This window comes from Protopterus annectens, chromosome 3.part1 (genome assembly GCF_019279795.1).
Source record: "Protopterus annectens isolate FY-2018-M chromosome 3.part1, PAN1.0, whole genome shotgun sequence".
NCBI lineage: Eukaryota > Metazoa > Chordata > Ceratodontiformes > Protopteridae > Protopterus > Protopterus annectens.
In genome coordinates, this window is record NC_056732.1 from 1,072,298,941 (window position 1) to 1,072,313,121 (window position 14,181).

General features: G+C 42.2%; 1 protein-coding gene across 1 annotated transcript in view; it reads right to left on the reverse strand.

The window, feature by feature from the left end:
* Positions 1-14,181, reverse strand: part of LOC122798354 (serine/threonine-protein kinase OSR1-like) — a 2,305,884-nt gene that overhangs the window by 1,757,441 nt on the left and 534,262 nt on the right. Inside the window, exon 5 of the mRNA XM_044067206.1 lies at positions 9,396-9,451. Within this exon, the coding sequence (XP_043923141.1) occupies positions 9,396-9,451 (56 nt within the window). The remainder of the gene's footprint in view (positions 1-9,395; positions 9,452-14,181) is intronic.

Below are 14,181 nucleotides of genomic sequence, written 5' to 3' on the forward strand. Positions count from 1 at the left end.
TTCTGTCAAACTCTACTCTAGGGACAAAATCCTAAGCCATCTAAACTTCCCACAAGGAATCATGACAGAATGCACTTGAGAACATTAGTTTCAAAGGAGGAACTAGACTTGGTGATAATGTTAAACTTGGAATGCTTGGAAAAGGTTTAGAATGCAGGACCAAGTTGCTGATCCATAAATGTCATCAAATGAAGAATTTCTGAAGGTGGCAGAGAATACCAATATCGATCTGGCCGAGTTTAGCCTTGGACTTTACTGGTAAAGGCTTGTTTCGTGAGTTATAAACAAATGTTATACATTCTGAAAGCCTTCTGGACAGTGTTATCTTGCATACTTTGTACCCCAGACTGCAGGCAACAAAGGAAATGTTGTGAACCTTTTCTGGTGAAGGTAAGAATGTAATTGTTATTGCCTGTGAACAACCGAAGTATGAAGGTAATCATCCTTGACTTTATGGTTTGGAAAGAAAACTGGAAGGCGAATGGGTTGGCTGAGGTTGGACTCTAAGGCAATGTTTAGCCAGATCGATATTGGTAGTAATTGGCTCCTAGGCAGAAGCATAAAAACCTCCTGGACTCTGAGGCAAATTAAAGATACTGCAGAACTACAGCAGTGGGTACTGAAATCTGAGGCAAGTGTCCGGAGGTCACTGTACACATCTAGTAATTTGCCTGTAGGCAAGGAAAATAGCTCGGACTGTGATAAACCTATTTTTTTAACATATTGATTTGGGAAATTTAAACCTAGGACTGATCCAAAGTCCTTGGTTTTCTTTAACACTAAAGACAATTTAGAATAGACCAGGACCTTTTCTAGTCTGGTGGCACCTCTTAAGATGGTGATTTCTCTACTTGCCACTCTGCAGCGATAGGTGGAACATCTTGGAGTGGCAGAGACTGTTGTTCTAGAAATGAAGAGGCAATATTATGGCCTCTGGCTAATATTCTACTCGTCCATTTGTTGTGTTATACTGGCCATCCATTCATCTGATTGAAGAGATAATTAGCCCACAATTACCACCAGATGGGAGCAGCTGGGCAATCTTCAAGGGAAGATGAGATTGCTTTGAAATTCATCCTGTTTTCTACAATCTTCATTGTCTGGCTTGAAAATGAGTCATGTAAGTAACAATTTAAAACAATCAGGGAAATGTACCAGAGACAGAAGTACTCTTTCCTATTATATCCATTGCCTGAGCAGTGGTGCCAGACAGCTCTTTTTTTTTTGGTGGCTGCAAAAATTGTGTGTATCAGAGGGCCCTCATTCCAATCCTGTCTGTCCTTGGGTGAGGGGGGGGCACTGTGCTCCTGCAAAGTCATCCCAGCAACCATATTTAGCATGCATTCGGGGGGGGGGGTAGTTCCACCCAGGAGGTGAAGGGGTGGACCTAAAGGCTTTAAACAACCTCCTGTCATAACAGAAGGGGAGGGGCAGATGGCAAAGATTCCCTCTGGTACATAAATTTCAATAACTCTCCATATCCAAAGTTTCTTACGTGGGACTGTATGGAACCATCCCCTTCATCCAAATCAGTGTCAGAAATGAGGGACTCCATAGCAATGTCTATGTGCCATTTTTTACACTTCCATTTTTTCTGAGTGGCTCAAGTGGAGAGTTATCGGATTTCCTGGAAAACTATTCACTCTCCTGAAGAGGCTGAGGCAAAGTCTTCAGGCTTGCTCTGCCCCTGGGAAGGATAATGAGAAGGCTGAGGAATAAATTAAATAGGACCAAGGGTAGGAACTTGTTTTGATGAAGCATCTGCGATCTTCCACAACAAAAAAGCAATCAGTCTTGGTAACACTGAAAGCCTAGCCTAGAGTTCATCTGTACCAGGGACCTCCAAACTACTGTAATATTAATCACACTGAAGTGGATGTCAATGGCACCAAGGGCAGCAGCACAGACACCAAACACCCAGAGGGCAGTAGCACAAAGATCAGAGCCAAGACCTCAAACACAGAGGACTCTGACAACAAAAACAGATATGGGCAATCGGAATTAAAGATGGTACAGAAGACCCAGTGTCAACAGCCCAATCCCGAGACTTTATCAACTGAGGGTCTCAGTGCTGAGCAAGTCAGATGCAGAGAGATCAACACGAAGGCCTCCAAGCTAACAAGGACTATACTTATAACCTTTCCTGTGACACAAAAGCTCTGAAGCCACCAGTACCAAAGCTGGGATTGGGGAAGGAGATTGAAGCGGATTATGTGTCCCAAACTTATTTGCCCTAGAGACAAAAGGGGAAGGGTCAACACCTATTTCAATCCATCCTCAAGAAGGTCCTCATCATCTTGATCCAAGCCCATCTCAGATGTGCTCTGGTAGAGCTCGAGTAAGACATAGTAAAACAAAAAGACAAAGCTGATGGAGGAGAGAATAGGAATTTGAAGAGTTCTCTATCCAATGAAAGTCTTATAGGAACCAGTCTGAAATTACAATTGTCTCAGCATGGAGAGGAATAGGCACCAGAGAGGTAAAGCACACAAGGATGGTATCAAATGTGTCTGTGCAGGGTCTGAGTGAGGAGTTTTCAGGGTTAAAGAAGCAACATGCCTTTGGCCTTTCCTTTTTTTCTCTACTTTTTTTATTTTGTCCATCTTGTCATTTTCTTATGCAGATGGGGGGAGCAGCCCCTTTAATATCAATCTGTTCTAGCATTCCAGCAGAGAACATGAGCCAAAGCCATTGCAACTCTCACCACAGAGAGGTCCTTTGGTCCCAAATCCAGCAAACAGAAATTACGTACTCCAAGGCAGAATCCTGTGGCCACATTTGGCAGAATTTTGGAAGCCTTTGTCCATTCTTAATGAGAAAGCCACAGTCAGCAACAATAAAAACAATAATACAACAGAGACCAACTAATTAGGCTATTGCAAAAGCTAACAGCCTAAAAGAAACACAATTTGCAATACATACAAAATACAATTGAACTAGCAACAGAATTGTTAAGTTACTAAACAAAGAATGATGAGTAAGGAGAAGAAATGCTTGAAAGAAGCAACCAGGTCTTCCAACCCATTGCTAGTGGAAGGAGCAGAGTAAAATTAGCAGACTTTGTATTATGTTTATAGAAAAAATATAAAGGAGTTTTAAAGGGGGGGAAAGGATACAGAAAAGAGACTAGCTGGCTAAAACTGAAGTAGTCTACAGTGTGGTAGATCATGATCAGTCACTTCTGAGCAGCAAACAAGATCTAAGGCATGTGAGGGACAGGTGCATTATGGGAGCATGGAAGGAACTTGTGGTTTGAGTACTTGGAGAGAGTTGCCAGACTGGATCTGAGAAAGGTCCAAATACCATCAATCAAATTGGATGAACGGGATGAAATAGGATCCCAGTGCTAAAGGCTCTAGTATGTTACTGCTTTTGTTATAGCCGTTTTAAACTTTATTATAAACAGTGTTAATGACAAGTACAATGGCTGAAAAGTGTACACACCAACTTATCTAACCAGTAAAATACAAACCAAATAAATACAAACACATCTACCCATTTTAATGCAAGTCAAACAAAATATTAAGTTTGCATATGGATAGTAAATTAAAGAGAATCATATAACAAAGTAAAGGATAGCTGTGTAAAATCTTATCATAACCAAAGATGTCCTTCTCTTCCATGTTGCAGTATCCTTAGTGTGGCATTCCCCACCTCAGGCGACCCAAACATCGGCTCCTATACAAAAGCTTAAGCCTGGTTGCTGTAAGTGTGTGGGATTGTCACATGTAGGGCCATAAACCAGGGACCTTAAATGTGATGTCTACATGCACAGACCTCAAAACTTAAATGCCCAGTCAGACAGTCCAGAAGAGAGGGACAAATGATGCCCACAAGTGGTGCAAAGTGCCATTTGCTGGCTAGTCTGACCATAGTCTCGGGGGTGCCTCAGGATGCCCTTTAGACAGGTCAATAGGAGAAAAGGGGTATGGGTGGGGGAAGGAATACTGCAACATGGAAGAGAAGGACATCTATGGTTATGGTACAATTTTACACAACTATCCTGTGTCCTTCTATTCCTATGTTGCAGTATTCTTTGTGTGGGAGAGTGCCACAGCTTTAGAAGGAAGGGCGGAAGCAGAGGTAGCTAATTCCAAAAAGCCCTGCAGGATTGCCCTGGCAAACCCTGCCCTGGTGCTGGAGACATGGTCCAATTTGTAGTGTCTGGTGAAAGTGTGTATGGTGGTCCAGGTGGCTGCTTCCAGAATGGATTGTGTGTCTAGGCATTTGAGGAAGGCTTTGGAGGATGCCATGGCTGGAGTAGGTCCTTGCCATGTTGGAAATAGCAGAAGCAAATAGTTTCTCTGATCCAGCAGGAAATGGTTTGTTTGGAGACCGTCTTGCACAGAGGTCTAGGGTGGAAGGATGCAAATTGTTGGTTGGATTTTCTGATGGACTTAGTTTTATCTAAATAAAGCCTTAGTTATGTGTGTACATCCAGGGAATGGAGTATCCTCGCACTGTCATCAGTGGGAGAGGGGAAGAAGGTGGGCAGGTGAAATGGATTGGTTTAAAGGACAGTTCGTTGACCACCTTTGGCATGAAGGAGGGGTTAGTGCACAAGGTCACCCTGTCCTTGTGGAAGGTAGTGTAGGGTGAGAGCAGGCCATCCAAGCTTGTAATTCTGACACCCTTCTAGCAGAGGTAAGGGCCACCAGTAGTACAGTCTTCCATGTACACATTTGGAGTGATGCAGCACTGGCTAGTTCAAATGAAGGCAGTGTAAGTTTTTCCAAGATGAAGTTTAGGTCCCAAGGAGGTGGGATGGGTTTTCTTGGTGGTCTGATGTGCGAGATTCCTTTCAGGAAAAGTTTAACATCTAGCCTGGCTAGCAGAGGAGGTTCTTGTGTTAAGCAGGCGGAGACTGCAGATAGGTGGACTTTCACTGAGGAGTATGAAAGGCCAGCCCTGATAAGTTCACACACAAGTAAGGACTAGAGAGGTAGCCACTTGAAAGGAATCCCTGTGCCTGTGGAGACACCACTTGGAGAATCTTTCCCATTTTAACATGTAGGATCTCCTTGTAGTAGGTTTCCTGGCCTCCCTTAGGACTAAAAGCACATCCTCAGAGTAGTGGTGTCTGAAGGGAATTAAAACTTCATCACCCAGAGTGCTACGACCTAACATCTGTAAGTGAGGGTGAATGAGAGATCCCTTCTCTTGAGTGAGTAGGTCCACCTTGTGGGTTAACTTGTGGTGATTGCCCTTGGCTAGTGAGAGTAGAAGGGGGAACCAGTGCTGCCTTGGCCAATAGGGTGTCAGCAGCAAGATTTTGGGTTTGTCCTTCCTGATCTTCAGAAGGACTTTTTGAATGAGAGGGAAGACTGGAAATGCATATAGAAACCATCCCTTCCATGGAATGCTGAAGGCATCTACCCTCCAGGCAAGTGGTGAGTGATCCTTGGTGCAGAATTTCTTCAGTTGTCTGTTCTGGGGGGTGGCAAACAAATCTACCTTAAGTGTGCCCCACTGGCAGACAATGTCTAGGAAGATGTCCCTGTTCTGCATCCACTCATGCTGTAGAGAGGATATTCTGCTGGGAATATCCATTTGTTGGTTGTCATGGGAAGGAATGTATGATGCCTGCAGGGAGAAGTTATTTCTGGAGGATAGGTCCCAAATTTGGATTGTTATCTGGCAAAGTAGATAGGACTTGCGCCCTCTTTGCTTGCTGAGGTACCACATGACGGTGGTATTGTCTGTGAAGATTTGAAGGTGGCCTGGTTGCAAGATTGGGAGAAAGGCCAGAAGAACTGCTGTCATTTCCCTCGCATTGCTATGTTTCATTTGGAGGGAAGGACGCCAGGTCTCTTGTACCATAAAGCCCTTCATGGTAGCCCCTCACCCTAGGTTTAATGCATGTGTGTGCATGTGCTGGGTTGGGGTGGGGGGTTGAAGTGGAAGGCCTGGGTTCATTAGTACTTGTTAATCCACCACCTTAGCTCTACTTTGAGGCAGGGCAAGAACGTAATCTGAAACTCCAAAGGGTCGTGTTGGGACCACACATTCTTCAAGTACCACTGCAGTTTTTGCATATGCATTCTGGCCCAATGGCAGCACATGAATGGTGGTTGCCATTAGACCCAGGACCTGCAAGAATCATCTTGCACATATCTGTTGAACCTGCAATAGGTTTTGGAAGTGGGTAGAGAGGGGTCAAGAGGACTTTGTCCTGAGGGAGGAATGCCCGCATCAGGTCTGTTCTGATCCTGCAGCCCAGAAAGAGTTTGTTTTGCTGAGGGATCAGGGATGATTTTGGGATGTTGATGGTGACCCCCAGGCTCTGAAGCAGGGAAATGGTGAACTGCAGACGGTTTTGTAGGGTGTCCTCTCTTTCTTCTAGAATGAGGATGTCGTCTAGGTAGGGATAAATTTTGACACCTTTGGTTTTGCGAAAGGCAATTGTTGGAGCTAGGCATTTTGTGAATACCCTGGGTGCAGTAGATAAACCAAAGGGCAAAAATTGAAAGTTTGAGCAGGTCCCAGTGAATTGCAAGTATTTTCTGTGGGAGGGTTTTATGGGGATATGGAGGTAGGCCTCCTTCAGATAGAGTGTGGGGTATGAAAGCCTGGGCTGGCAATGGTGGAAGAAGGGTCTGTAGGGATAACATTCTGAATGATGGAACTTTTAGGAATAGGTTTAGAAAGGACAGATCTAGTATTGACCTCCAAGGGCCATCTTTTTTGGGGACCAGGAATAACCTTGAGTAAAAGTATTTTCCTTCCTGACCTGGGGGGACAGCTTCTATAGTTCCTAGGTTCAGAAGGTCCTGTAGGACCTGAGGAATAATATGTAGTTGATTTTGGGGGGGGGGGGGGTTATTAAAGGTTTTTTCTTCCAAGAGAGAAAATATCCTTCTTGTACTACTGCCAGCACCTAGTGGTCTGGTGTGATGGATCTCCAAAGAGGGGGGCAGTGGAAGAGACGGGCTGACAAGGGGAGGTGGGGGCAAGGCAGTCACACATTCTTGGAGCCATTTCTGTCCTGAAAAGGGCTGACTGACTAGGCTGTGAGGCTGCTGATCTGGAGGTGGTCTGCCTCAAGGATGGGGTAGCAGAGGAGGGTGTCCTTCTGACAAAGGTAGTCTTAAGCAGGATAATTTCTATAAAATTTAGGGATGGGAGACACCAGCAGGTGCTTGATGTCTTGCAGTTCTTTACCTTTCTCCTGAAGTTTTTTAAAAAGGTCTGCAGACTGTTTACCAAACAGTGGGTTATCTAGAGGGGCATCAAGGATTTTTGACTTAAAATCCTCTGGTAGGGGTTGAAGGCATAGCCAAGAGTATCTGTGGAGTACTGATGCAGAAGCTGCTGACCTCGCAGAGGCCTTTGCTGCAACATAACTGCATCTAGTGGAGTGTCTGGTCACTTGAGAAGCCAGGGACAGTTTTGATGCTACCTCTGTCTTGCTAGGGTAGTCAGGTGTGGATGACATGAGAGTAGAAAGCTTGGGATACAGGGTCCAAAGCATACTTTATCATATGGGTTTGGTAGTTGATAGCTCTGAAGGCTAGGGTGGAAGAGGTATAAACCTTCTTGCCTATCCTGTCCATGTTTTTGCTATCTCTGTCAGTAGGCAAGAGACAATGAAGGAATCGGTCTTGACTGCTTGTCAGGCAATACAGCAATCACTGCTGGGTCTACCACGGGTAGTTTTACAAGAAATTTTATAGAAACGGTCAGGTCTCTTAGCGGCAGGAGGTTGCGAGTCTGGGTTTTTTGATGCTAAAGAGAATGCATCAAGGTAGGCAGGGATAACTGGAGGGATGGCTGAAGGAGAGAGGGATTCCACTTGACCTAACTTAAAGTATCTGTTTTGCATTTCGTTCACTTAGGAAGTGTCCCATTTAAAATATTCTTTCATTTTTGTGACCGACTCCCCAAAGGTAACATCCTCTGGTGGAGTCTCTCCTTCTATGAATTCTTCATCTTGGGAATAATATTCTAGTGGGGAGGCAATGTGAGATGATTAAGAAATGGATTCATCTGACAAGGCGTAGGCCTCCTGTTCTTCCCCTTCCTGGGCAGTGGGAAGGGGAAAAGAGTAGCAGCTGAGGTAGGCCTAGGGCTGAGAACAGGAATGGTGGAGGGGGAAGAGGCCGTGGGCCTAAGGGCTATGAAGGCCTGCATCAAGGAGTTGGTGAAAGATTGTCAGTCTGGAACTCCTTCTTTGGGTGGAGGCAGGTGTTTAGTTTTCTGCTTCCTTTTCAAAGGGGTAGTGTTAGGTGAAGGCCTGGATTCAGGGACCTGGATAGGAGTAGAGGCTTCGGGTAATGGCCTACTGGTCATTTGTCTGGTGGTATCTGGTTCCCCCTCGACATTAGTAGGGGCTGACGTCAGAGCTATCTCAGTGGACATGCTGGCCATTGCTTCTGAAGCGGCATCCTCGAGAGGAGTTGCCGAAGTAGATGGCTCTAACAGACATCACTCAACTCCTAAATCGGAAACTGGCGGGATGTCTGAAGGCAGAGAGGCAGAAGTACTAAGGCCTTAGAATCTCGGCCTTTTTCCGTGGTGGTTCCGCCGGGGCGGCCGACTTGAGATCCATTCTGAGTGCTATCTTTTTGAGTCTCTGGTGTTCTAAATATAGATTTAAGGCAGCCAGATGGCTTCTAAGGGTCTTAGGTACAAATGATTGACAAATAGGGCAAGTGGTATTGTCATGTTCTTGGCCTAGGCAGAAAACGCAACGGTTGTGCGTATTTTTATGCGGAATCTGGTGCCCGCATCGGCATTTACCCTTCTTAGCGGACATCAGCTAAGGGTAGGGTACAGCAAACCAAGCTGAAGCAAGAATTATACAAAATCCCCAATGGGGTACTTAGCTTTAGACATCTTCAAAGTACAGGAGCGAAGTGATCAATGTGACGGTCGACTGCAGCTGAAAAGTTCTAAGGTCTGTGCATGCAGACATCACTTTTAAGGTCCCTGGTTCATGACCCTATGTGTGACATCCCATGCACGTACAGCAACCAGGCTTAAGCTTTTGTATAGGAGCCAACATTTGGGTCGCCTGAGGCGGGGAATCCCACACTAAGAATACTTAAAGGAATAGGAGGACATCATTGAATTCCTTTTACAAAACCAGGTTGTCCTGTTTTGAAACAGATTTTCAATTTTTCTTACAAATTGAAAAATAAAAGCTGAATTCTCCCATGGTCCTTACTCTGGAAAAAATGGAGAAACTTACATAACTTCACTGGCGGCTGCATGAACCCAAAAAGAACTGTGGTAAACAGTGACATAAATAAATAGAATCAGGAATAAGCTTATATGAAACATAGTTATTTTATATTTATTATGGAAAATTCTGAAGAAATCTGCTCCTTATAACTGGCTTCTCAAATATACAGCTGATCAACACTCACTTCTTAGAATACTGGTAAAGAATTTACCTGCAATCTGTACTGAGCCATCCTCACCAAGAAGAATGTTGCCTGCTTTCACATCCCTGAAAGCAAAACAAAATAACTTGAAAAATCAGTGCAATCTACTTAGTTTTTAAGAAAACCAACAAGGCCATAGTCTGTTTTATTCCATATAAAGATAACACTGAATTTTTTCAGAATATTTCACGCATTCTAACTATAATGCCTTGCTCCACATTTTACTTATTTACATTGTGATACAGACAGCACTTCACTTTACAGATTACATATAGGCATATCATGAATTAACTTTCAAAGTCACACTAAAGATTATTTAAATTAATCTAAGTACAAGAGTTTCACTTTTAGAAAATGCACTTCTTTCTGACATGATCTTATAACATTCTGCATTAGTTGCATGTCCAGAGTGCTTAAGATAAATTTTAGGCAGCAGCCACACACTGTGGGCATAAACACATACCAGCCACAACATATGCAGAGGCTCTGAACACACACTAACATTTCACCTGTTCCTCAATCAGCCACAAGCTCCACAAACCCAGAACTCCATGTGGGTAACAAATTATGCCAATCATCCAATGGCTACATTAAATCAAACATACAGATTACAGACAGTATCATGGCAGAGAAGTCATGTCAACAAAATAATAAGTGTTAAAAATGTACCTAGCTAGACTGAAAAAAAAATTTGATAACTTCACTATGAATAAGACACTTGTCACACTGGGACTTCCAAGATGGCTGCAAATTGAGTAACTGTTTAACTCTAGCTCTCCTACTATGAAAACAGAAACTCAACAGAAAAGGCCATTAGACTTTTGTATTTATGGGTACATGTCAGTAACTAGCTAGTAAGTATACTGCCTGGATGCCAGCAAAAAAGAAATAGAGCATCTGGAAAAAAAATCAGCAGCAAAAAGTGAGGAACACTGCTGGGGAAAGTTCTGTGGCTGTTCAGCAAAAAGCAATACAACCTCCAGACATGAGTTCCAGTAACCTAAAGGAAGATGCAAGACAACTGCACACAGACCTGGTTTCAAAAAATGGAGTATATTAACACAAACAACAAAAGGCTGAAAAAAAGGAAGCTTTAAACAGAAACTCAGATGAGGTGATAAAGCTGCAAAAATCAGAGGTTGAAATGAAGAAAAGACTGGCTGAATATGAGACTGCTCAAGAAAAGATGTTTCAAAAAATGGAATTAGAAGACTGAGCACATAGGGAAAACATGAGATTTTCAGCTATACCAGAGAAGCTGGAATAAACAGACTGCATTAATTGTATTAAATAACAAATAAGCAACTAGACTGGTATACCACAGCAGTTGTTGTCAGTTGAAAGGGCACATGGTGTGTATGCTTCCAAACCTGCCTACGAGAAAGCAACCTAGACCTTCAATACAAAAGATGCAATCCTACCAGCAGAAGGAATAGATTCTGACAAAACTGTGGCAGAAGAAAAAATATAAAACACTTGTCTCACTGGACTCTAAGGGGTTTGTGACCATTTTGTACCTTCCTGGGGTCAAAACAAGAGCCATTCAAATAGGTAAAAAGAATAAAGACCAACTATGAAATTGTCAATGGTTGTGTTTTAAGTGTGCAATCTAAAACAGGACCACCTTTCTTTCATATTCAACAGGATACAAAGGGGCTATCAAACATGTTTGTAAGCATGGCAAAGAGATACGCTTAGTGAAAGCCTCTCATCACTTGTACAATACTCAATTATCATGATAAAATGCTGGCACACAATCAGTGACTAAAGATGTGATGGCAGGATATTTAAGGATAGCAAGCACAGTGAGACATGCCATCAGCAAGAGAGTGTTCTTCTGGTGAGCTGTACCCATGTATCCAAATTTCTCAGTCACAGAACCATTTTAAGACCTATTCAACTTTCAAGACAAAAGAAAATGAAAACTAAATTAAACTGAGAACAAAAATAGGTGAAGGTGGTTTTGATAAATGGGTGAATTAGCTTCTTTCTTTGCTTCCAATATGCTAATATCTGTACAATTACTGAAATGTGGTTTACATACAAATTCCAAGGTATACCTAATTTAATAGTTATAGATCTGATGGGTTAGTTAATGCTGTCTCAATCACTGTAAAAGAATGACTAAAAACAAGACTACCAGAAAAAAAACTAGGGCTATGAATTGCTCGTACATTAAATAGCTAACCAAACCAAGCATGACTGAATGATCAACAAATAAAAATACCCAAATATTAAAATATTATGGCAAAATGGCTTGGAAAACAGCAGGAAATCTTAATAGGGATGGCGTTATCGTAGATATACTAACAAATCTAGAACATTCTTCCCCAACCCCTTATTTACAGCCTCTGTAATTACCATAAATAACACCATGATATTCACCCACCAGTAAAATTTAACTCATTCATAAAAAATCATCCTTCCTACAGTTTAACAATGATGTAATAAATGAGACTTAAGAAAACAAGCTTGGATATCATCTGAATGACCCACAGAAATTTTGCTACAGACACAATGAGTTCTATTACATTAACTTCTTTTTTGATTATCACCAGCCAGTAAGATATAGGCAAACAAACAATTGGTGAAAAAAACGTTGATGAGATATATATATATATATATATACATATATATAAAATATACATATTTATACAAATAAAAAGCTAATACAAATCAGCCATCATGAAATAATTTGCTCTGTGAAGGTAAAATCAAAGTTCTGTGTCTATTGTCTAAACAATGCAGCTTATACTCTCCCCTATTAGAAGGACTTGGGAAGAACACAGGAAAATGAATGGACTGGCTCAAATTGGATAATGGGGCAAATAGGGTTAGCTCTTGGGGGCATTTTCTCTATGAAAAATTACACAGGGAAATTTAGACAATGCATGCAATTCTGTAAATCATTTGGTAGAATTTATCGCTACAAGAAAGAGTGTTTTCTATGACAGAAATTTAATGTCAGCAGAGCCATTGGGTTCAAAGATGGAAAAAGTAAGTTTCTTCCAGAATAAAATTTAGATCCCATGGAGCAGCAGGATGAGTTAATGGAGATCTGAAATAAAACACTTCCTTGAAACACGTTTTCCAGAACTTGTGATACTATGGGTGAGGAACAGAGTCCTTACAAATTAGAAGCTAAATGAACCATAACAGATGAGTAATTAGCCCCTGCTTTAAATACAACTGCCAGAAAGGTCAGTACTTGGGATATTTTAGCCAAAAAATAATCTATGTGGGGCTGAGCAGCCCAGGAATAAAACCTCGGCCACCTTCCATTATCTAATAGATTTCTTGTTGAACTTTGAAAAGCTGTAATCAAATAGTTAACCTCATATGAGGGTGTAGGGTTTAAAGCCATCACTGGAATAAGAGAAACCATGTAGTTAACTGGAGGGAATGAATGTCTGAGTGACGCTGACCAGATGGATGGAGATAGCAGGAGTTGGTGCTGTAGATGTGTTCTTAGCCAGGGAACTAAATCTGGAAAAGCCACAACCAAGCTACGACAATGAGCTTGGCTCTGCACATCTTGGCTTTTTGTAAAAGCTTGGTGTTGAACAGAACTGAAGGAAAGGCATACAAGAGTCCTGAAAGCCAAATGTTTGAGAGTGCACCAACTGGGGGCGAGGTCCATCTTGGGAGATGATGGAGAAAACTCAGTCACATTAGGTGTCCAATGATAAAACAAACAAACTGCAATAAGAATTCTACCACTTGGGGAAGACCATGAATGGTACAGAATTGAGGTACCATTCATATGGGAGCATAATTTGCCTGCTCATGCTATCAATAATTATGCTGGAAGTATTTAGTATGTGCATTGCTATCAGAAAGCTAAGTGATGTTATGGCCCATTCCCACAGCTTCTTTGCATAGCAGGTAGCACCACGTTCCACCCTACTAGTTTATGTACCATACCACTGCCATGTTGTTAGGGTGGAGGGACAGTTTACCTTGGGGAAGCAAGTCTTAAAATGTCTGCAATGCTAAGAAAACTGTCTTATTTCCAAGACAGTATTGTGCAAAACCTAATCTGACGTCTACGTCCCTTAGACAGTTCTATTTAGACAATACCTTCACCCCATTAAGCAAACATCTGTGGTAATCATATCAGTGGGGAGAGCATGAATAAAAAATCCATGAACTGAGATTTTCTGGTTTTGACTACCACAGCAGATTCTTCAAACAAACATCTGAATGCTTTACAGTTCACATCATTGTTTCTGTTGCTCGACTCCACTGAGTTCCAAGTCTACTGCAGAACTCTCATTAGCCTGGTGCTTTGCACCGTTTTGGATGAAAGCTGCCATACACTTCCAGAACTGCTGCTACATTGAGTGACGGGCTATGTGACAGATCTAAAATGGCCTGCACTACGGTAACAATTCTTTCTGTATGTAACCATACTCAGTACCACATCAAAATTGGAAGATGAATGTCAGGGACAGGGAGAGGTACCAGCTGTGATTTTGTAGGGTTGACCATGATCCCCATAAAAAGGCATAGCTGCAGAGGCCCCGGGAGAAAAACTCCACATTGAAACATACAGAAATACAATATATAGGGCACAGAAGTTAAAATACTGTCTAGATACAGTCTGGACAAGCAGTTATGCATACAGACTAGTTAAAGAATATCACGGTTTAGCTAATACACAGTAATTCTTAACCTAATAGAGTCAGAAGATTAACAATATGTAGAGAGGCTCCGAATCATTCAATGATTAAACCATGTGAAGAAGTAGAGAGAAGGCATAATAGGAGGCCAAGGATGGGCTAACACCATCACT